This window comes from Colossoma macropomum, unplaced genomic scaffold (assembly GCF_904425465.1).
Source record: "Colossoma macropomum unplaced genomic scaffold, Colossoma_macropomum, whole genome shotgun sequence".
In the NCBI taxonomy this organism is placed as follows: Eukaryota; Metazoa; Chordata; class Actinopteri; order Characiformes; family Serrasalmidae; genus Colossoma; species Colossoma macropomum.
The window spans coordinates 38,956,430-38,970,291 of NW_023494795.1; the positions used below are offsets into that span (position 1 = coordinate 38,956,430).

Sequence of the window (13,862 nt, forward strand, 5' to 3'; positions counted from 1 at the left end):
ATGTGGACTAAAGAATAATGATGCTGAAAAAATGTATAACTTAATGACCGTTTTGTCTGGAAATTAATGAAATTAATGAAAGGGTGGTCTCTGACTTTTGAACAGTAATGTATATGTAGCGTATGTATATATATATGTACATACAGTGTATATATATATATAGTAGCTATCACCTCAATCTTTACACTGTGAATAGTTTAAGAGAAATTGACCAAAATTTACTTGGAATAAGATGTTATATAAACTGAAATGAAAGATGAGAACATTTTTGGCTTTTTTGATAACATTACCATATATTATACATATATACCATTTGTCTAATATATAACTAATATTGTGGTTAATACTATATAAGAATTGAATAGTAATAACTATAATAAATAACATTTTACAATAATGTTTACAGTGTAACTAATGTTTACTGAATACAGAGTTTGATTATTTCTCCTCTATTTGAATCTGCAGGATGGAAACACAGCACTGCATGAGGTGGCATGGCATGGGTTCAGTCAGTCTGTCAAACTGCTGGTTAAGGCTGGGGCCAACATTCATGCTAAAAACAAGGTGAACTTATTTTCATACAACACTGTGGGGCCCATAAACTGATTTCAAGACTTTCCCTCCTTCACTCGTCTCAGTTTTTGGGGTGAAATGTGGCTGGAAGTAGATGGATGTTTGTGGTGAATTTGCCATGTTGCTTAAACATAACATGCTTATCCTCACCATGTAGTTGTCAAATGGGTAGAAAGGATTCTTTCGTAAAAATACTTGCAGGGTGTTATAATAAATCAGTAACCATCTAATAACTCACTGACCAACATTAATAATGATAGGTCTAATTAAGATAAAAAGGTAGACAAACTTAGCATTTAAAGTCTTGCCCAAGAACTTTAATTGGTATATAACGCTTTTTATATTACGATTTGTCCCATTAAATGTCTCTGAACCAGTCTGGGTCAATGCGCCTTCCCTTACTGCTGAGTGAAGATGAAAGTACGGCAAGAACAGCAGTGTTAAGAGTGTAAACAGTGCAAAGCCTCGGCAAAATATGTGAATGTGGCTTCATAATGACTGCTTGAAAAAGCTCAGTTGTTAGAGTCTGTGCCCATAAAATGAAGCCGGATGACAAACTGCCAGTTGAGCATCGTTTGTTGCTGCTAACAGATTCGCTTTAACTAGTTTACACTTTATATTCTCTTTATAACTGGCTGTATTCTGCCCTCACAAGCGTAGGCTGTGGAGGTCAACAGATAGCTAACAGGCTAATGCTACATTAATAAAAGACAGACTTCAAGTTCAAGCCTTTAAAGAAGGAGTCGCTTAAAAATGGAGACATACAAAGTAGGGAATGTTATTTAAATGCCTGCTACGAGCTTAACATGTCTGGAATTAACGTAGAACTGACATCAAAATCCAATAAAGCACAAAATTACCCCGCTATCTTGATCCTAACGTACCATGGTGAACATAAAGTGGGACATTATTGAAGCACTGGTTTAAAACACAAATTTTATATTAGACATTGTTTTGTAATGGCATTATTTTATGGTTTTATGTCTCAGTGTAAAGTAAATTTTCAAAGTTGAAATGACTTTATTAGCATGAGTATTCTCTGGGCTAAATCGTTTCTCTCATGCAGGTTCAGGATTCTTCTCTTATCTTACTGTAGAATGTCAGGTTTCTGCTGAAAATCTGTTTTTTTATTCTCACATTTCTATCATGTTAGGATGTTATAAGCATTTAACATATTGTCTGTTAATGCCTCTCCGAAAGTTGTGTCTAGAAGTCACACAAGTATCATGGGGCGTATGAATAAGTTGGGTACGAACTGCCGAATAGACAATAAATCAGCGTCATGTCTGAACTATATCTTGGTAAATGTGTAAAGTTGCTGTCTGTAGTTTCAAACATTCCTATATGCCATCCAGATGGCTGTGCTCCCTCTCTGCCTGCAGACACACTACATTAAATTGTATGTCCATGTTCAATGTTATGTAACCACGTAAACATGGATGTACATGGATGGATTCATTTTTCCATCTTGTTCAGAATTAATGAGAGCATCGGGTTGGATTATCATTCACAGCGGCATACATAGTACACTCTGTTACTGGAGCTTCAGAGCATTATGGTCACTATGGAAACATCAGATGCTGCACCAAATTGTGTTCATCCTTAATATTAATGATGCTTTCACAGATTTGGAAGCTAGACACTAATACACTCCTACATCATGACAGACGCTGGCTTTTGAAATTTATGCTGGTAGCAATCCGAAAAGTGCTTTTCTTATTTGGCCTGGAGAACACAATGTCCATTATTTTCATAAACAATCTGAAAAGTTTACTTGTCAGACCACAGCACATGTTTCCACTGTGCATCAGTCGGTTTCAGACAAGAGAAGCCCAGAGAAGTCAGCGGTGTTTCTGGACACTGTTGACAAAAGGTTTCCTCTGGGTTACTGCTGTGCCTGATCCACTCGTACCAGCGCAACACACACTAACACACCACCACGTCAGTGTCACTGCAGTGCTGAGAATGATCCACCACCCAAATAATACCTGCTCTGCGGTGGTCCTGTGGGGGTCCTGACCATTGAAGAACAGGGTGAAAGGTGGCTAACAATGTATTCAGAGAAACTACAGTCTGTAACTGTAGAACTACACAGTGCACCTATATAGTAAGTAAGTGGAGCTGATTAAATGGACAATGAGTGTAGAAACAAGGAGCTGTACTTAACGAAGTGGCCGGTCAGTGTAGACTATAGAACACAATTAAAAAAAAAACTTTGTGAAAAGGCTGTGTTCAGTAGATTTGGCGCACTGTGAGGGAGCATAAGGTCAGCGAATGCACATCTTTTCAGCCTGAGGGTGCTGATGGCTGTTTGGTCGGAGAGTTTGGGATGTGGAGCCTTGTTCTCTCTCTTTATTTCTCCGTCTTTCTCAGCATTAAGCCTGATGTGTATTCATTTTGCCAGCTCGGGTGGTTAAATGTTAATGTAGCGACAGTACAGAGGCTTTGGAAGCACTGAGACTGCTCAAGGCTCGGCTCCTACCCGCCTACTTCCTCACAAGACACTTAAAAAATGCATTACAGCACCTTTTATTCCCATTACTACTGAGTGCTGATGCTAATTAAGCAGAGCAGATAGAGATGAGCCTGTAAGAATATCGCTAAGAATCATGAGATTCTAAGTTAGAGATTTTAAAGAAGTGTCTGCAGAGTTCTTTAATTTAACCCCCCCTCTCTCTTTCCCTCTCTCTCTCTCTCTCTCTCTCTCTCTCTCTCTCTCTCTCTCTCTCAGGCTGGTAACGCAGCGCTGCATTTGGCCTGTCAGAATGGTCACACTCAGAGCTCTAAAGTCCTGCTGCTGGGAGGAGCCCGCCCAGACAGCAAAAACAACGTGAGTGTCTCTCTCTTCTCTCTCTCCCTCTCTCTCTCTCTCTCCTTCTCTCTCTCCCTCTCTCTCTCTCTCTTTCTCTCTCTCGCTCTCTCTCTCTTCTCTCTCTCTCCCTCTCTCTCCTCTCTCTCTCTCTCTCTCTCTCTCTCCTCTGTTCTCTCTCACCCTCATACATCTGTCTTTTCTCACTTCTCTCTTTTGTATCATACTCTCTGTCTCTCTTTTCTCTTTTTCACCTTTCTCCTTTTTCTGTCTTTCCTTTTTTCACTTTTCCATCTTTTTCTTTCTTTCTTTCTTTCTGCCTTTCTATCCCTTTTTTTCTCTTATTCTCTTTTCCCTCTCTTACTCTCTCGTTCCTTTCTTTTTCACTTTAATTTTTCTCTCTCTCTTACTCTCTCTCCGTCTTTTTCTCTCTTTTATTCTCTCTCTCCCTCTCTCTCTTCTTTGTTGTCTCACCCTACTCATCTTACTCTGTCTCTTTCCTCATTTTTATCTTGTTCTTTTTCACTGTTTTGTCCTTCTCTCTTTGCTTTCTCTTTTCTTTTTTGTTTTCCTTATCATTTTCCTGTTGCTCTTCTTCTCCCATCTTTTTCTTTGTCTTCCTATCTTTCTTTTTCTTTCTCTGTCCGCCTTGCTTTCCTCCCCTTTGTTTCTTCTATCTTTCTTTCTCTGTCTTTCTGCTTTTCTTTTCTTTTTTCTCTCACTCTTTTCTCCCTCTCTTTCTCTTTCCCTTTTTCCCATCTTTCTCGCTCTCTCTTTATTTCATTTTTCTTTTTCACTTTTTCATTTTCTCTCTCTTTTACTCTCTTATTTTCTTTCTGCCCCTCTGTCTCTGTCTGTCTGTCTCTCTCTCTCTCTCTCTCGCCCACAGCAAACGTTCCCCCTCTCTGGGATGTAGTGAGCGTGAAAGCAGGCGCTTAATTATGAAACAACATAACAACAAACTCCACATTTCAAACACTGTCTTCACGCCTCACTTAGCAGAGTTAGAGCAGAGAAAATGAGAGAGAGAAAGAGAGAAAGAGAAAGAGAGAGAGAGAGAGAGAGAGAAAGAGAGAGAGAGAGAGAGAGAGAGAGAGAGAGTAGTTGACTCCTGATTCTGCATGCTGTAGTGCTTGTGGTTAGACATAAAGCTGAAACGTTGAATGGGACTTACTATGCGTTGATTACTGCCTCTGCTGGGTGACTCGGGTGACTCGCTGTCTGTGTTTGTGTGTGTGCGCTGGTCTCAGGTAGGCGACACGTGCCTGCACGTCTCCGCTCGCTACAACCATGTGTGCGTGATCCGCATTCTGCTGGGCGCGTTCTGTTCAGTGAGCGAGAGGAATCAGGTGGGTTTATACTCTCAGCACACAGAACACTTTTTAATCTGCTTTTAAATCTAGTGGAAGTCTAAATTCTTAAATGAGAGGATTTAACAGCCTTGCAGTGAACTGCTTTTGCATGCTTATATCTTCATTTTTGAGCGGCTTATGGTGTTTAAATTAAACAAAACATTTTTATGTGTTTATCATTTGCTTCTTAATCGAACCCCTTAAACATTTTACTGAGTTAATAATAGTAGTAATAGTATTCAGTAACTACTGTGAAACCAATATGTAAGTTATGTCAATCTAAGACTGTAGTCCTAAAGGGGGAATTCTACTGATTTTTCAAAACTTCTAAATAGTTCAGTCCTCGAGATGTGAACAGTCATTCTGATTGGTTTTATGTGAAATAGTTCATTGTAGAGAAACTTGACAACTCAGACTTCTTTACAGTGGGGGTGATAGGAACCAGGAGTTTGCTGCAGGGCCAAAAAACTTTTCTTTCTTTTTTTGTTAACATATTTTGAACGTGCCAGCTTCTTTATGGTGTGTGAAATTTAAATAACGAATGGACAAATAGAATTAGCGTAGAATCACTTGTAATGAAATCTTTTTACATAATTTACAAAAAAAATTGGAAGATTTTTTTTGGGACTGTGACCATATATATGTGCACATTGTGTGATGAGGGGAGGCCTATAGTGCTGTGAAAAAGTATTTAACACCTTTCCAATTTCTTCTGTTTTTGCGAATTTGTCACACTTGAATGTTTCAGATTCTACTTCAGATCAGACTACTTTTAATATTAGACATGGAAAACCCAAGTAAACATAAAATGCTGTTCCTGTTGTGGAACTTCTTGGAAGACATGGGTCCTGTTACATCTGGCATAAAGCTAACACCACATTCCGCCATAAGAACATCATACCAACAGTGAAACATGGTGGTGGTAGTGTGATGGTCTGGGGAAGCTTTGCTTCTGCAGGACTGGGACAACTTGTCATAATTGATGGAAACATGAATTCTGCTCTCTATCAGAGAATCCTGAAGCCGGATGTTCGTCTGAGATGCTGGGAAAAGACTTTAAACGGGCAGCTCATGCTCAAAAACCCTCCAATGTAGCTGAATTTAAACAATTCTACAAAGAAGAGTGGACCACAATTCCTCCACAGTGCTGTAAAAGACTCATCACAAGTTATTGCAAACATTTGAGTGTAGTTGCTACTGCCAAGGGTCGGACAACCAGTTATTAGGTTGGGGACGATTAGAAAAAATACTTTTTCACAGCACTGTAGCTAGTTGGTGGGAAATGGCCATGACTGAATGGTGAAGAAAAATTGGACAAAACTCCAAATGTTTGATGGTCAGTGCATAATATGAATGGTGGATGTTGTAAGTCTAAAATGGTCTGTTTTGTCTGCGCTGTAGGCCGGGGACACGGCCCTGCATGTGGCGGCGGTTCTGAATCACAAGAAGACAGCGCGTCTGCTGCTCGAGGCTGGAACTGACATCAGCATCCGGAACAACGTGAGCTCCTCACACACACACACTCCGCTCTTATTCACTGCCCTTGCGTGTCCATCTCTTGACTAATACTCAGTCAGGATTACCCCAAGGATGCTGCTGATGTTGACATGGAGTAATGATGGACAGCCGTGTGTCTTGTGTCATCACATTGAATTCAGAAGTGTTCTGTATGTCCTCCCACTGGGCATGCAGACCCTACTTAAACATTTGTTTGCAGGGGCTTTGTACGGATTTCTGAGCAGATATATCACTGAGTGTGTTTACATGCACTCAATAATATAACTGCAGAAAGTCAGATTTTGTCAGTAATCCGATCAACATGTTTACATGCACTTGAGTAATAGTGTAACATAACTTAAAACTCCAAACTTCATGCCGCAGCTTTTTTTTAAACATCAACCCACTTTACTTGAAGGTATGAACATACACCATCTAGAAGATCAAGAATATTTAAATCCTTCATTTTGTCAAGCATGTAGTTGGTTTTGGCGCCGCTCCAAAAGTGTTCTGCTGCCATCTCGCGGCTGCTTGCTTATTTCCTGTACCGCTGTCTTTTTTCACACATGCTCAGACTGAGAAACCTGAAAGAAATCAGAGTAAGAGTTTAGATGCACTGAGAAATCTGATTACTGAGCTAAAATTCAGCTCTCTTTATCAGATTTCTTAATCGGATTTCTAGATCTAAAAATCACTGTGCACTGTTTACGTTACCATTTGAATAATCAGATAACGGCAGAAATCCGATTATGATCGGAGTATTAAGTGCACGTAAACACACTTACTGTGATCCACCTTCCTATCTCTTAAACTTTTTCAGAAATATTTAGGAACTATATATGAACAGATTTTTCCATCAGCAGCAGTCACTGCTAATAGCTCAGTTCAAATCTAGTGAAAGTGCCACTGAGACTAACCATTTGTGTCTCAAAATGAGGTAGCGAGGAGAGGAGGGATGGGGAGAGGGATTTTAATCTCACTCTGTTTTTTAATTTGACAGTGCACATTTATGACACAAATATGGAGAAATGTAAAATTGTGCATCAAATCACACATTTATTTTAGGTCTATTAATAATAGAATGTTATCATTTTTAGGCAGCTGTGGCAGGAAGTTCACTAATAGTAACTAGCAAAATACTGTTATGTTTATTTATACAGTGTAAGCAGGCTACTAACACTTGAAATAATACTTAATAACTTTTTCAACCAGGCTTACGAAACGTCCGATTCAACACACAGTTGTATTTTACCATTTTTTTTACGTTTCTGTTATTTCTATTATGCGTTTACATCTTAGCTGTCTGTGTACGGTTGGTTGCTTAGTTATAGACATAACAATTAATTATTATCATTAATTGAGTAGATTAAGATGCACTAATTTGCGATAAGATGTTTAAAGATATAGTCCCTGAATTTGTGAAAATTCTTATCTTGAGCATGTCAGATCTTAACGTAGGACCAGGTTGAAGGCCCACTCCCTACTTGGAGATATTCATTCACCCTTTATTTTCTATACAATTGTTCAGCAGTGACTGTGACATTACAGTATATGAATGATACTGGTAAAAATTTTAAAACAGCTTTTGTGAAACGTCATGTAGTCAGGAAGCAGACATGTATGGGCTTATCTGTCATACCTGTGTGTGGGGGTGTGTGTGTGTCTGCAGAGGAATTCCAGCTCTGCGGTTTGTTAATCGTATGTTATATTTATGGTGTGTGTGTGTCTTCAGAGAGGAATTCTCTGTTTTTGATGTTTATGATGTGTGTTTAGAGTAGAATTCCATCTGTGGAGAAGGGGTTTCTGTGTATGTGTGGGTGTGTGTGTGTGAGGCTGAGTGTTTTTATATTTTAAATTTTATATATTATATATATATATATATATATATATATATATATATATATATATATTTATTTATTTATTTATTTATATGTTTCCTCACATTGAAAATAATAATTTGTACTTAACGGCTGTTTTGACAGGAAAGGAAATAAATGAAGGGTGGTCTCTGACTTTTGCACAGTACTGTGTATGATGAACATAGGACATATTATTATTACATGCATCTTTAGATATATATATTGCGTATGAGGCATATGGTTACTTTCATAAATGTAATGCAGATAGGAAAGTCTGACACATTGACGTATAAAAACAAACCTCTGTGTATGTGTGTTTTTTGTTATAGGCAGGACAGACTGCACTGGACCAGGCCAGAGAGCACAATAACCCTGAAGTAGCACTGCTACTGACCAAAGCACCACAGGTGACCACACACACACCATGATATTTCCGTCATTGATTTCCCTTGGTGTTAAATGTGCTGGCCTGTTTGATAATATTTGCAGTAATTTGCTGCTGTACTGTTTGAACTGGGCTCATAGCGTCATCAGTTTCAGGTGAAGTGCGTCAAAACAGGCCTTTATCAGCAGCCGATCAGAGTCAGGCTGTAAAACTGAAATCTAATACAAGTACAGACAGAGACAGGGAGGGCACAGCGGCACTAAACTGATATTAGTGGGCTGTGCTGAAAACACAGCAATGCAGAATGCACACAGCAAAAGGCCCACTATAAAATCCAGTTATACAGAATTCCAGTTACATTGTAAAATACGTTGTATAAAAAAAAAGCTGAGTTTAATTCACGCAGGTGATTTTCATTGTGGAGGTTATTATCTTATGAACCACTGAAGTCTAGATGTTATTCTATAGTTATTATTCTATAGTTTTTTCTGTACATTTGATTTATATTATATAATTAACCATGGTTGCTATGTATTTAAGTACATAGTTCATTAATTAATTAAGACCCCTCACAGTGAGGAGGAGGTCCTAGAACCAAAACCATAGTGATTTGGACCATTCATATTCAGCGGGAGGTCACAGAATGAGCAGTGCAGTGATTAGGACCAAATATAATCAGAAGAAGGTCTCAGAATGATGATGTGGTGATTAGGACCAATCACAGTCAGGAGGAGGTGTTAGAATGAATGATGTGGTGATTAGGACCAATCTTAGTCAAGAGGAGGTCTCCGAATGAACCATGCCGTGATTAGGACCAATCACAGTCAGACGGAGGTCTCAGAATGAATGATGTGGTGATTAGGACCAATCAGAGTCAGGAGGAGGTGTTAGAATGAATGATGTGGTGATTAGGACCAATCACAGTCAGGAGGAGGTCTCAGAACATACAGTATGAGGATTTGGACCAATCAGAGTCAGGAGGAGGTGTTAGAATGAATTCTTAATAATCAGATAACTGCAGAAAATCAGATTTTGTCAGTAATCCGATCAATACGTTTACATGCACTTGAGTAATCAGATGATGGGGAAACTCCGGGTCTACATGAGTCAGGTAGTAATCGGATTTCTGCTTTGCAACCAGCCAGTAAACTCACAGAAGAAGACGCAACGTAAACATATTATAAAACTCAAACTTCATGTTGTGGCTTTTTTTTTTAAACATCGCAGCACTTCACCTGAAATATGAACATACATCATCTAGAAGATGAAGAATATTTAAATCCTTCATTTCGTCAAGCATGTCGTTGGTTTCAGCATTGCTCCAAAAATGTTTTGTTGCCATCTGGCAGGCACTATATTGCACGCTGCTTGCTAATTTCCGGAGCTTCAGTCTGTTTTCACACATGCTCAGACTGAGAAATCCGAAAGAAATCAGAGGAAGAGTTTACATGCACTGAGAAATCTGATTACTGAGCTAAAATCCAGCTCTCTTTAATGGATTTCTTAATCGGATTTCTAGACCTTACTCTGATCTAAGAAATTGGAGTATGCTGTTTACATGACCATCTGAATAACGAGATAACTGCAGAAATCCGATAATGATCGAATTATCACTCTGTGACAGGTTCTAGTCCACACACTTTTAGTTCTGAGACCTCCTCCTGACAGCGATTTGTCCTAATTACTACGCCATTCGTTCTGAGACCCCCCCGCTGACTGTTAAGCAGGCTTCTAGCAGTGCTGAGTTCTTCTTAAATATACTAACAACAGTGTGTTCACCAGCAGTTCGGTTTCATTTAGTTCTTTAGTCGTTTGAAGCATATTGACAACTTAAGAGTTGAGTTAGCTACTTCTTTTCACAAAGTGGAGTCATGTTGAGCCTTTCCTGGTGTAGATTCTATGCCTGTGTATTGTATTAAAGTAAAGCAAGTCAGGCTGAGCAGTAAGCTCAGAAATTATTAATGCTCAGCTCCCAAAGGTAAACTCATGCTGGTCTAGCCTTTATTTATATGCAGAGAAGAAAACAAAATTAAGGTTTTTATGCTGGAGTATTCAGACAGCTGAGGTTGGTTTGTTTACTCTTTGTTTGGGTATCAGGCTTTGTACTTTTCCCTGAGTGAGGCTCATGTGCATGTCGTTCGTCTGTGTTCAGATTCAGAGCTTCTCCCGCGGGAGGAGTGTGAGGAAGAGGAGGGACAAGCTGAAGGCTGAAGGACGAGCACAGTCCGTCCCACGGGATGAGATGCTGCCGAGTAAGGTAGAAAAGAGAGAGACCACACACACACACTCCTCTCCTTTTATTCTTCCTTTCATCCAGAACTAAACACACATGCCCACATATACCCAACCAGAGCAGCGAGACACGAACACAGAAATAGAAAATGAATGCTTTGACAGCAAATGCTCAGAGGGAAGGTCTTCACGTGGACACACACATACACACTCGCGTTGGTCAGTCTTTGATCAGTGAGCTGTGAAGCAACATCCTTCGAGGTCTCGGGTTATACAGGGGTCAGTTATTCAGAGCAAACACTAACATACAGTGTGACAATGAGAATTAGTGGAAATATATGTATCTAATGATATGATTGACTTTTTTTAAATTTATCTTTCCACATGCTGGTCCATTTTACTCTGACCAGTGTGGACACATGTGCACACTAACTATTCAAGAGCAACTACTTAACTTGTCAGGGGCAATTAATTAGTAAATTAGTAATTAGTAAAACAAGACTAACGAACTCTGAATGTGGTGCCAACAAAACATTGACAGAGTTAAAAGCCTGTAATAGTGTTTGGTGTTAATATTTTTGTGTTCTAGGTGTGCTTAGCTTTACCTCCATATATTTCAACACAGACTTGCATGTAACCAGTATTTTCACCTAAGAATCAACAGGGCTGCAGTGTAAAACTGCTGCAATAGAAAATTATTAGCAGTGTATTTCATTGCTTCTTTATCCAGTGAGTCAGTGACCTGCTGACAATAAGCTGTAACTCGCTTGTGTTTCCAGGAAAGCATGTCCCCAGCAGAGGACACCCCCAGTAGTGAGCAAACAGCACGGAGACAAGGGGAACGCAGGAGCGACACCCCTGACACCAACGAAGAGCACCCTAAAAAGAGTCGCGACAAGAGCAAGGTCAAAGATAAGGTAAGATTTGTTATCATGGTGCATCTGAGTGGTGCAACCGTCTAAGTCAGGGGTGTCCAATCTTATCCACAAAGGGCTACACGTTTTTACTCCAACAAAGCAGGAGATCACCTGATGAAATGTTTGAAGACTAAGACCAACTGATTAATAAAGTGGAGTCAGCTGTGCTCCAGCTTGTTTGGAGTGAAAACTTGCAGCCACACCGGCCCTTTGTGGATAAGAGTGGACACCTCTGGTCTAAGTGTTGGCCCTTTCTTCATGAGATTGCGAGTTCGATCCCTGGTGATGCTACAGCCATCCGTGCATGGGAGTCCAAGAGAGCACAGTTGGCCTTGCTATCTCTGTGCATGGCTCATCACTAGCCAGCGCAGGCATCTCTGGTGGCGAACTGGAGGTTATCGTCCTCCTCCAAATGCCCACAGCTGTCAGCTGGCAATTTTAAGAGATGCAGTGGCTTGTTTCACATGACTTGGAGGAAGCTCGTATTTGTCTTTGCCCTCCTAGCGCTGGTGGTATCATGTGATTGGGGTCTTAACTAGTCCTAAGTAGTGGGTATAAGTAGTGGGATAATTTAACCCCCCTCCTAAGACGCACACTGTTCCATTGAGGAACATCATTGTGGCAACTGTACTGTGACCTAATATGTTATAAGGCACGCTAATGAACACTTTAGATTTCTATTTGATGTCACTAGAAGTGGATGTCTCTCTCCCCCCTCAGTCTCTCACTAGATAACTCTGCACTGCTAAAACAAGCCTGACTACACTGGTGACAAGAGAATATAACAAAACATATTTGTTTTCCACCAAGCTCTTTAAGGGCCCATATCTTACACTGAAGGATTACCCCTTATAATGTAGAAAGTGTGGTTTTAATTCATTTTTACATGACCATTTTCCAGCCTGTCTTTATTCCTTTAGAATTTAAACGAGCTGTTAAAGAGTATGACTTTAAGAGTAAACTGGCTGAAACACTCTTTATAACTTCAGCGTGAACAGGCGGGGTTAAACAGCTGTAGGCTGAATAGAGGGAAATCTGTGAATGATTTGGTTCTCGTGACATCAAAAAAACAGGCCTTTTTTAGCACAGGTTCTATATATGTACTGTAAGGACTAGATAGTGAATAGTGTGTTTAGAAACTGTGCCAGTGTTTATATGTTGCATCAAAGTCTTTCATTTCCAAAAAGCGAACTTCTAGAATATTAACTTTCTATTAACTTTCATGAACAAATTCATTTTAAACTTTAAAGTAGATATTTGTCTGACTTATCTGTAGACATGATTGTAGAGGCCAGTATATTAGTGACAGGTCATGAACGCAGAGCTGATTGTGTGATTTTGCGTATGTTTGTTTTTCATTTCAGCCGTCACTGTCGGACCCTCTCTCCAGGAGGGAGAATAAGCGTAGTGAGCAGAAGAAAAAGAGCAAAACAAGGCCTTCCCCTCCCATCGGCGTTCCTCCGCCACACAGCTACAAAGCTTATCAGCTCTATACACTCTACAGGGACAAAGACGGCAAGATCATGCAGGTAACGCTTTAAAGCTCTGGTAACGCCCTTACCAGGGACCTCAATTAAAGGGATAAGTCACCCAGCCTCTGCTAACATGGCTAATAGTGAGTGACATTTGTATCACTGTCGATTACCAGAGACAATCATTTCAAAATGTTTTTCAGTACCTAGAAAAGAGTGTAAACTGTCAAATGACGTTTTGTTGATTTTCTAAAGTGAAAATAAGTTATCACATCCTCTCTAGAGAAGTCACAATTACTGTATTTTTGCTGAAAAAAAAACATAAAAAAGTTATAGCACAAGCTTTAAGTTTTATTACTGTCCAACATGTTAAACTCAGCAAATAAATAGAAACGATGCAGAAAAATTGGCAGACAAATGCCATGTTTAAGTTCTCTGTAGAGAATGTGTTATTTCCACTTAGAAAACCAACAGAACATGTCATTTAACCATGGCTGTTCAAAGGGTTACATACGACTGTAATTCCAAAGTCATAATAGAAGTCACTGGGCAGTTGCTGAATTCTGTTGGTAATAATTATGCAAAACATATATTTTTGTTTTTCCTTACAATGAGTCCATGATAAACTACATACCCAGTTGTGTAATGATGTTGTTTGGTGAAGACCTTAATTGCTGGCCTCCTGGTTTTGCATTAACTACAAAGTTTTGCGTATGACATTTTAAGCTCTTAATGGCTGAGGTCTGGCATAATTTACTGATCTATT

At 39.5% G+C, this 13,862-nt stretch overlaps 1 protein-coding gene across 4 annotated transcripts in view; it reads left to right on the plus strand.

Moving 5' to 3' along the window:
• ankrd6b (ankyrin repeat domain 6b) overlaps positions 1-13,862 on the plus strand; it is a 38,033-nt gene that overhangs the window by 12,552 nt on the left and 11,619 nt on the right. For all 4 annotated transcript variants that reach the window (XM_036582381.1, XM_036582382.1, XM_036582380.1 and 1 more), the window contains 8 exons: positions 466-564; positions 3,305-3,403; positions 4,633-4,731; positions 6,136-6,234; positions 8,420-8,497; positions 10,628-10,732; positions 11,487-11,624; positions 12,989-13,153. In XM_036582381.1, the coding sequence (XP_036438274.1) occupies positions 466-564; positions 3,305-3,403; positions 4,633-4,731; positions 6,136-6,234; positions 8,420-8,497; positions 10,628-10,732; positions 11,487-11,624; positions 12,989-13,153 (882 nt within the window). The remainder of the gene's footprint in view (positions 1-465; positions 565-3,304; positions 3,404-4,632; positions 4,732-6,135; positions 6,235-8,419; positions 8,498-10,627; positions 10,733-11,486; positions 11,625-12,988; positions 13,154-13,862) is intronic.